The sequence below is a fragment of the Pollicipes pollicipes genome, unplaced genomic scaffold, assembly GCF_011947565.3.
Source record: "Pollicipes pollicipes isolate AB1234 unplaced genomic scaffold, Ppol_2.1 Scaffold_4881;HRSCAF=5763_pilon_pilon_pilon, whole genome shotgun sequence".
NCBI lineage: Eukaryota > Metazoa > Arthropoda > Thecostraca > Pollicipedomorpha > Pollicipedidae > Pollicipes > Pollicipes pollicipes.
This window is the reverse complement of record NW_023596576.1, coordinates 5,631,157-5,641,723: the sequence shown is the minus strand read 5'-3', so window position 1 is coordinate 5,641,723 and position 10,567 is coordinate 5,631,157. Positions and strand designations below refer to the sequence as shown.

The 10,567-nt window shown below is 51.5% G+C and overlaps 1 protein-coding gene across 1 annotated transcript; it reads right to left on the bottom strand.

Moving 5' to 3' along the window:
* Positions 1–654: 654 nt before the first annotated feature.
* On the bottom strand, positions 655–10,098 carry LOC119101480 (Golgi phosphoprotein 3 homolog sauron-like). The gene is made up of 7 exons (XM_037224822.1): positions 9,921–10,098; positions 3,894–4,095; positions 3,447–3,578; positions 3,023–3,137; positions 2,391–2,566; positions 1,796–1,933; positions 655–1,635 (listed from the first exon to the last, which is right to left on the bottom strand). Exons 2-7 carry the CDS (start codon positions 4,074–4,076, stop codon positions 1,525–1,527), a joined length of 855 nt encoding a protein of 284 aa, XP_037080717.1. The 5' UTR covers positions 4,077–4,095; positions 9,921–10,098; the 3' UTR covers positions 655–1,524.
* Between the last annotated feature and the right edge of the window lie 469 nt (positions 10,099–10,567).

Here is a 10,567-nt window from a genome sequence, read left to right as displayed (position 1 = left end):
GCGCTGGACGGGGCCGTGACGTCAGCGGCGGGGGGGGGGGGAGGGGGAGCGCTGGTGGAGCACCGCCAGGCAGTGATGTCAACGCCGGCGGAGCACCGCTAGGCAGTGATGTCAGTGCCCGCGGAGCACCACTGAGCAGTGATGCCAGCACCGAGGAGCGCCGGCACAGCGCCGCTGGTCAGCGACGACAGGGGACTGTTGGGCGGCGGTCGCGCTGCCGCCGCAGCCCGACGCGGCGCCAGGGGCTACGACGGACGACTGTCCGAGCCGGCAGCCGCCGCCAGACGTGTCGCCTTACACCTTCTGCGCAGACTCCGTGCGGGCCCGCAGCCGCCGGGCGGCGGACGTGACCTGTATGCGTGTGTGCACGCTGTTTCAGGCGCTGCAGTCCAGCGGGCCGGCTGAGTCATGTTTCCTGCCTGCCACGAGGAATGGACTAACTGAACCGCCGAACACGTGTCAGTATACCGCCAGGCCGGAAGCTCAGCTGGTGCCTGTGTCATATATCGAGCCCGGGCCTCCCGCGCGCCGCCGAGGTCGTCCGGGCACAGACTCCACTATGCCCGGTGGCCCGCGTATTCCGGGGTTCGATCCCGCCAGATCCGTCGATCCGACACGGCCGGGTGACGTGTCCACTGTCCACCACAACCCGGCAGCAATCGGTCCCAATGTATTGATGATAGCGCGGCCGACCGTCTGCTCACTAACTGACGCCAACCGTATCGCTAGGTTAATAAATACATCACTGACCGAGAGATGGAGAGACGAGGCTCGCGGTCGCGGCGGGTCGCTCGCCGCGCCGCCGGACGCCCCCAACACGCCGACACAGGAGCCGCCACCCGAGATACACGCTCACAACTCCGGCCAGCCCGCCAGCCGCGGTCACAGCGAGACGCTTTGTGCACGTGAAGCAGAGCGTCGGGCGACCTCACGAGGCCGCTCAGCCGGCGCCGGCGGCGCCGGCGGCGGCGCGGCTGGACGGCAGGGCCGCGGTCCAGACGCCGCGCCCACCGGCACGCAGCAGGCGCGCGGTCCCAACCGGAATAACTGGGCCCAAGGCCCGACAGGGACGACACCGCGTCAACACCACGCCCGGTCATGCAGAACCCCCCCGCTTCGATGCCCGCCCGAAAATATAACAAACACAGGTCTGCGACACGCTCTTTCACGCGATCCACTCTGCATAACTGCGGCGGACAGTAAATAAACACGATAACAGGCAGAGACTTAACGTAACACACGACCGTCACGCCCCCCGGGCGGCAAAGGCGCAAGACGTCCGCCGGTGCCACAGGTGCAATAAAAAGCGCCACGTGATGCCGAGGCGACCGACGAGCGTGCGCCGTCAACACGCTTGCAGGTGGCTCGCCGGGCAGGTGGCCGGCGCCGCCGCCGCTGCCGCCATCTGGCGGCCGGGATGCCCTCTGAGTCCTCTGTCACATCCGCCAGCTGTGCCCGGTGGACAGCCTCTTGAAGAGGGGTCGGCGCACGCCGGCCCGCCCCCCGCCGCCGGCCAGCGGCACGTCACTTCAGGAATGCGGCGAACACGGCCCACATGACGCCATTGGTGCCCGGCTTGGCCGCCTCGGCATCCAGGTCCAGATCGGTAAGCTCCCGCACCCGCTTCATCGCCACCTGTCGGAGGCAGAGCACATCTCGAGTTCGACGTCCACCGCAAGGGTGCAGCAACCCATCTCACAAGACGCATAACTCCGTTCGCACATTCGGCGCCACGTAACGGTAACTGTCGCCGACGGCCAGGCTGGGCTGGGCTGGGTTGGCAGCGCAAACCCACCTCGTAGTCGTCGTCGGAGAGCGGCGCGAAGGCGTTCTCTAGCACGTCGGAGGCGTGCGCCAGAAAGATGAGCGACAGCATGCGCTTGTCCATGCGGTGCGGGTCGTTGACCCACTTGCTCAGCACGGCGTCCTGCACCTGGGGACGACGGCTGACGTCACCGGCGCAGCACCGCTGGCGCGGCCCCGGCAGCCGCGGCTCGTCGGCCGCCATAGCTCCCCGCAACGCTGGGTACGCTGATACGATCAGCATACCGAGCCGGCGCCAGGCTGACCTGCAGACGTTGGAGATCGACCCGTACCGGAATAAATTTCGAGCCCCCCCCCAAAAAAAAATAGGGACGGTGTCTGATCACGAAAAGCGCGAGTCGTAACCAAGACTCCACCCCGAAAACTGACTGCCTTTTTAATGACTCAAAGAAACTGCCGTCCATCACACACGTTCCGTCACATTTATGTTCTTCAACACAATTCCGTCACCTTTACGCACATCAACATCTGCCCAGTGTGTGTGTTTTTGCTGCATCAGCCAGGCTAAGACGTTGACGACTATGCGTAATATGAATGGAAGGGCAAATCTGACGGGTCTAGCGTACCTTCTTGATGAGGCGCAGCTTGGCCTGGTTGTCGGTGACCGGATGGGTTGTCATGTCGAACAGCAGGAAGTTCTGCTTCTCAGTAGTCAGTACGCCCTTCTCCACTAGGTTCTTGGCCAGACGCTCGCGCACGTTGCGCAGCTGGTACCGCAGCTTCAGGGGGTTCCAGGTCTCGCCTGAATCGTACGAAGCCGATCATTTTTCACATCCCTCAGTGCGGCCTCCTCTGAAGACTAGAGGCCTTGGGAAACCTGTTCTGATTATTGCAAACGTGCCGCCAAGAACCCTAACGTAGTACCAACGTTTCTCCTTCCGTTTCCGAGTAAATAAGCCCAATGGGGCATCCCTCTAGGTAATTTGTAATGCATGCTACTTTAAATAGCATGCCGTGTTTCAAGTCATTTCTCGCAAATAGGCACTCCAACACCTCCCGCTTGCACGAGCATGGGCCGTTCAATGAGGATACATGGGACCACCATCGACGCAAAAAGCTCCATCCTGAAAACAGCAACAGCTGCATTCACGCCAACCCATGCGCCGTAACATGTAAACGTGGCGCTAACAGCGGCATTCTTTCCTCCCGGGCCGTCTTTAGCCAGGCCCTCCAGCGCCCGTCCCGGCCCGAAGCGCACCGCTGAGGAACTCGATCCAGCTCTGGACGGACTCGGTGGGCTGCGTCTCCTTGATGTGCCGCAGCGCCTCGTCCAGCAGCACGTCTCCCGTCGGCTGGTCATTCTTCAGCGTCACCTGGCGGCGGCGCGTCACACACAGCGTCACCGCCGAACGCGGCGCGCACGGCGAGGGGTGCTGGCGGACACGCCTGTTGACTGTATACCAGTCTGGAGCGTCCTCCATCATTGTGGAAGCTCTGGACTGGTAGGCAGCTCTCGAGAGAGGCCGGTCTGCAAGGGCCGGGCACGCCCAGCCCACCACAACGCAGACGGCTTCAGTGCGCTGGAGGCCCGGCCAGAGTACAGACCGTCCGTACTCACGTAGGGAGGCGGGGGGGGGGGGGGGGGGCGGCCAACTACGGCGGTGCAGGGCGCCGGGACTCACGTGGCGGGAGAGCAGGTTGCGCCGCCGCATGCCGGCCTTGTCCAGCTCGATGCGGCCCCGGATCGCCAGCTCGATCAGCACGCAGCCGCGCAGGCCGCTCGAGATACAGTCGTTCCAGAATGACGTGTACCCCTGGCGGCGGAAAGGCGCGGTGACGCCACGCTCACACAACCACACACGCGCCGACGGCACGGGGCGGTCACTGAGCCAGTGCAGCTGCTGTCAGCACAGTGACTGGCCCATAGCCTGTGGCAGACCTGTCAGGCAAACCGAATAATTCAAACAGGAAGGGACCTGCCAGCTCCATACACATACACTCTTGGGGTAGCACTCAGGTGCATACATGCAGACGCCTGTACACATACGACCACCACCAGGTCGTCTTCCGGTCATGTGCCCCCGCGCCTGTCGTCACCAGCCCCGACCGCCGGACCGCTACCCACTGACCTCCTTGTCCTTGAGGCCGAGCATGAGGACCTCCTCCATGAGCGTCAGCCGGGTCTCCTTGCTGTCGCCGTCATACTCGCGGTCGCCGAACTGTTCGGCCTCCTCCTCGTTGGCGCCGCCCTCCTCGGCCGGCCGATCGCGCGCCACGTGCCGTCGCTGCACCAGACCCTCGGGCCGACTCATGGCGCCGGCTGGCTGTCTCCTGCCGGGCGCAGATGGCAGCGTGACGTCACAGGTCGCCGCCGTACCAGACATCGGGACACCCTTAAAACGGCACCTACGGTCCGCTGCAAATGCCGCCAGGGGCGCCACTTTTTCCTTCGATTTCAATTTCCTTACCGTCATAAAGAACTCGGAGGTCAGTCCGTGTGGAATAGGATGCTCTAGGCTATCGCAACTTATTCCGGATAATGAGATCCAGGCCAAGTTCGGCAGTTGTTGATGGCAAGCAGAGTATGATAGTGGAAAAGCATTTGGCCCCAAACTGGAAATCCCGCAAACAATCAAGCAAACCGCTGATCATGCAACATTAAAGGCATAACTAGGAACACTATACCAGTCTGTAACATGGAAAGTCAGTACCTGGATAAAAGAAAACGCACAGACCGGTGGATGCGGGCAACACTAACTCCGCGCTAGCAGAAAGTCCATAATCGTCCGTGCATAGTTGGTACAAGTCTCGAGTCAACCCAGGCTAAAACCACCTCAACCCTCGATGAGACCAGCGCATTCCTGAGTTCTCTGCAAAGGCCGCAAAGCCGCCTGTAAACACGATATCTGCTGGAAACATCATCCGGCCTCATAAGGCGCTTCGACCACTGCCTAATGACTCGTTAAATGGCGCGCCATATGGAGCTGTCACCGGCGTATTATGGGGGCCGGCATTTCGCGAATTCCGCGCGCATTCCCGATCACGAGCTTGGAGGCCCGTGCAGAAGTATCACACAATACGGCGGGCCGGGAAGGTCCGGCCGGGGCGACGGAAGGTGGATCGCGCGGGTACCATTCTTTGACCGTACAGCGACATCGCAATTTTTAATTTAAAAAAACCTTGGGGGACGCGTCCACCGCGTCCTATTCCTGGCCACTTCATACGCACATGGATAACAAACTATGATCAACATCTCTGCCGCCGCCAATGCCACGTTGAAAAGGTAAAGTTTAGTGTCCCTAACACCAGTCTTCTCCTCTGTAAACCCCGTTGGTTTATTTGCAAGACATGTCGAATGGAATATAGCGGCATCAATGCCCTCGCTGAGCGAAACTCGTTGCCTAGATATTGACTCGACTACATCAAATTCATCCCCTCCCCAGTGTCGGGGTATCGGTGTAATTCAACGCCTGGGTGGAAATCAAAGCCGTACTCATGGTCCTGACAGATACGTCTCCGACCCCCGGTCTGCCACGTCCCGATCCTCGATAGAACCACTGTTCTCTCCGACCTGGAACCAAAAAGGCTTCTTGAAATTGAACCATTTGGCTAATGATATCAATACTAATCGCCGACATCAACCTTTTGTCTCCCCGCGTGCCATTTGATATCATTATCACGCCTCAAATGTCTGCAGGGGACCGTACGTACGTACGCGTGTCTTATCTTGCAGAAAGGCAAGCGGCTGGCGTGCGATATGTGGCCCGCACTTAACTTCGCAAACAAAACAGGCGAGCTAACAGAGCCAACCTGAGGATGCTGGCAACCCTCCTCCTTACAACTACTCTCTTCTCTTGTGCTTTCATGGGGAGGGTGAGTTAGATTGCTGTGACGCTAATGTAATCTTTGCATGCACAGGAAGGAATAATATGAAAGGGCTTGAAGTGATAGCTTCAGACATCAGTAGATTAATGAGACACATACCTGCTGCCCATTTGAAGCCGTTTTGGCTGCTCCATCCAAAGCAATTTAGTTCAGTTTACTGCAGTTTCTTATTGTTGAGAAGTTTCAGGATCTGCATATACCCCATCAGAATAAAAGAAAAAAATATTGTTTTGAATTTGAAGCCCATCTGAAGCCGTTTTGGCTGCCCCATCCAAAGCAATTCAGTTCAGTTTACTGCAGTTTCTTATTGTTGAGAAGTTTCAGGATCTGCATACACCCCATCAGAATAAAAAAACAACAAAATTTGTGCACTCTATGAACATGATACTACTATTCTCAGCCTGATGTAGTAGTCTCATGTAGTATTGTATTGATGTAGTATTCTCATAGTAGTCTGAATGGATGGTCCTGCATTACTGACAGCCTTACACATGCTCTAATCCAGTTCCTGACTGCCCATCTGCAACTAATCATAAGCATCACAAGTCATAAAAGCAATGCTGATGATCTCCCACACAACCTCTCTGATACTTCTATAGTTTAAGTTTAGAAACATGCTCCATGACTAGTACAACCAGTACATTTTCAATCTGCCCGACACCTGGGAAGCAAAGGTAAATTGTCAATCACAGTCAAAATTATGAAACAAAAGTAAACTTTCCACACTGTGGCCAAGTAATGCCTACTAAACTTCACTCTCAGGGGGCAGCAATACTTGTGGGTGGTTAGCTCAGAATATTATCATCATTACGACTTGACCAACTTCAACTGAGCGCCAGAGCTTGGCTGGGCATAGAAGGGTTGTTGCACATGTTGTAACTGAGGTACAGCAACTTAAATTTCTCGCAGGCCACGGGCCAGCACCATCTTTTATGGTACCATTGTCACCAGCAAATGTTAGTCTTTCCCTCACACCAGGCATCTGATGTGTGAAACACATGGGAAAGGTTCCTAACATTAAGCCTTCTAGCTGCTTTTAGCTTCCTATTCCCACTGAATGGCTGGTCATTTCAGTGCTCCAGATAAATCTTAAAAGCTTGGCTAAATACTTGTACACCACATGATCACCACACATCTCAGCCCATCTGAAACCATTTTCTTAACCAGCAGATAATGCTCACATATGTGAGCAAATCTGCCTGTCATGTGCACAACAGCCCTGATAGGGTCAATGGTTATCATCTTAGTACTAATGTGGACAAAGGTGCAGGAGAGAAGGGTTGAGCAATCCAAGATTAATTTAATGCAAGTGGTTCTGCTTCTGAGACACAAAGTATTTTAAGTCTCACTTGCATTTCCACCATCAACATGATGGGGCACTGGTATTGAAGCCTCAGCAAAGCAAGGAGTAAACTTTGACAAATAATGCTAGCTGTCTAACAGAACAAACAATGTGAGCAAGCTCACATCACCTTCAAAAATAAGCCACTGGTGATGGAAAATATGTCTCCCAACTCACACAACTCACTCACAAAACCCTGGTGAGATGTGGAAAAAGCCCGCAACCTAGTATTGCCATGTCTTAATTTAATTTGCAGTGTCTGATGGCTGTGAATGTCACGTTCTTGTAATTGAGCCAATATTTTGAACATAATGACATCACTTGATGAGCAGAAATGCATCTTCCCTCAAAATTTTGCATATATGTTTTCACTTCAATCACAATCCTGGACTTCCACTAAATATTTTGAAATGAGGAGAATGAGTAGGCTCATAAGTTGCTATGATCAACAGCACAGATATGTAAAAGTTTAGAAGTAATGAGGTAGGTACAAAAATGACCAGTCAGGCAACAATGACATCATCAACATTGTGCTTCAACATCATAAGACTAAGGCATGGATGATTAATGCAAACAGGATTAATGGGTGGCATCATTTAACAGTTAACTTAAGTGGAAAGCAATGCATGGGATTTGGGTGTTCCTTGGTGTTCTAGCCCCAAGACATTTGTTCTCCACAAGTATACATTGGAAACAATATTCTCTAAAAAAGGTCTTTGTGTGCAACATGAGGTGCAAACGAGCTGCTCCTGAAACTTCATCGGCATCATGTGCCATGCTCACCACAACTAAACAAGCGATGCCACTTGCAGGTTTCGGCTGAATATTTTTTATCATACCACACACAATCTTTCCTTTTATTCCACTTAGTGCTCAAGTTGGTTGCTGCCCATCAGCACATCTTTAACCCGCCTCCCATCCACCAACAACACTCCCTCACTCAGATGCCCAACTCAGAGCCCACACTCAAAACAACAAGGGCCTCTCCTGACAGGCATGGTGGCCAGGAAAACCCAAGAGAACATCTTGTATGGGTCATGATTAAATGTTTCTGGTTAACATGCTGAAATTGTTGTAACACAATACAAACTGATACCAGAATACATGTCAGACTAACATATGCATAGGTACACACACACACATATATATATATATATATATATATATATATATATATATATATATATATATATATATATATATACATCTGTATATGAGATGAACCAATTACATATCAGGTAAAAATAAGGTTAAATTCCTTTAGATACTACTTTATTGAAGCTCCATTTGACACTATACAAAGTGGACATTATATAACAGATATACCAGTGACCTCAAACACCATCCAAAATGCTCACTTGGGCATGACAAGTTCCACACCTCCTCAAGTCACCAACTCTTGGGGAGGATTTTACATTGGAGATGCCACCACCAAGGAACATGAGCTGAATACAGGATGAACATCAACAAAGGGGGCATTAAACAAATATGTGCAATTTTCCTATTGATCTACATGATGTCATCCCCAAAAGTATGGTGTGGGTGTAAAGCTATAGCAGAGTTTCTTGTTTTCTACCAAGCAGATATTTTGGTTTTATCATAAAAAATCAGTTGCATTTTTGAAATCTCACTTTGATTTAGGGCTTTCCAAGTGAACAATTTGTACAAAACCATTACGGTCCTAGAATGATGATGATTTGGGCCTTGGGCTCAATGACTACGTTGGTCATATGGCGCCCATACAATCCAAGAAAAGCAATATCAAAACTGGTAAATAACTAATAGCAGATGTGTCCTTGTTGTTGAAGACTGCTACTCTGTGCATGCCATTTCTCCTCTCCTTTTGCTTTTTCTAGAAGAGGGCACATGGGGTGTCAGGTGGTGACCATGGGATCTGTAGATAATACAGACAAGGTGTAAATTCAGCCCAGCATCATACACTGAGTTTAGCATTGTGTTAGCCCAGTCAGAAAGAGCAATGAATAAGTGCAATAGTGATAACTTTTTAGGGCTGACTTGTTCTATTGCAACAAAATAATTATTTGATCCCTGCCCCATTGACCTACGAGACATGGTCATGCAGCAGTGCAGCTTGATGTCCCAGAGTGAAGTTTTGTATACAACTTTGTGGAGGGGGTGAGCAGAGTAAATAATTTAAACTGCACTGATCATGCAAACCTTGTTCTCCCTGAACTTGGCCAAATTTCTTCTCAAGGTTGGGAAGGGACTAGAGTCCCATCCCACTGAATGGGGAAACTACACCCCTGGTCCCAAATTTAATATATCTAGGACAGTAGAAACCCATGTGGGTGTCAAATTGTTCCAGCATCTGTCCCCTGCTGAGAATGATTGTATCTTAGCTAGAAGATAGCTGCACTTATTACCATGTCTTAGATGTTCCTTTTTTAATGCAGTGGTTAACATACCATTTCAATTATAAATTTATGGTCATGCACTCTGGGGGAGTGTGCAACAGGTGCAAAGCATCCCAAATATTGGTTTTCATGAGCCATAAGTGAGACTCATCCCTTTGTAATAAAACTGACAATATAAGCAGCTTCATATCCACCCTATAGCCTCCCACTTAGGAAGCAGGCAGTTACCATGGAAGCTAGAAAATTCAATAATTACACAAAACAACCTTCAATGGTCTCTGACAACCACAGAGACCAGATAGTGCATGGTTTTTACTCTAAGCCACAGCTTACTAATGCCTTACTAAAGCACCAGTTGAGCATACAGCGCAAACACACCTCAACTATTTTGTTCTCACTACAAACCGTGATTAAAATTTGTTGCTCCCTCCCCACGAGCCAAAACAAAATTTCAGGTTCGGGTGGAAAGAAACACACAAGAACATGCGTGAGGATTACATGGTGTTGTCAGGAACACTCGAACACCGCGACAGCACAACACTAAAGTGACGCACCTGCAGTTGCTATGATTTCCAGCGAATATGCCGGGTGCAGGGCGGATAATCAGCAAAAGAAATTATCGCATTCGGCAAAATTCAGGTTGCAAAACAAGGGACGCCGCGTGTGTGTCATACGTTGCAGAGGAAAGACAGTTTATCGCACACGGTCACCCGCGCTATCGCCCCCAGCACCTGGCTGGGGATCCCGTTTGTTGACACGATTCCAAGGCCATATCCCTCAACCAAAATATCATTCATATTTTCTACCATATAAAATGAGCATCCACTTAGAATAGAATATGCTTTAAAGAAAAATGCTTATAAGAAGCCATAGATATTTCATTAAGAAGGTATTTCTTTCAATTTACCAGACTGTATCTGTGCCACATTTGTTATTTTAAGGCTACAAACTTCTTTGATTTGGTACCCCACGCGAGTACCATAGACATGCGTCAGGCCAATGATACCACACTAGCGCCGTCACTTTATCTTTTTAGGGGAGAACGCTCCGATGCTCGCCTTAGCACCACCACAACCAACACCCCTCCTTACACTCCTTTTTCTCCCTCCCCCCGCTCCACACCAATGGACATGGGCAAAAAAGGAATACTGAAGCATGGAAACAGAAAATTACCCTGAAATGCAAACAAAGCAGGTACATG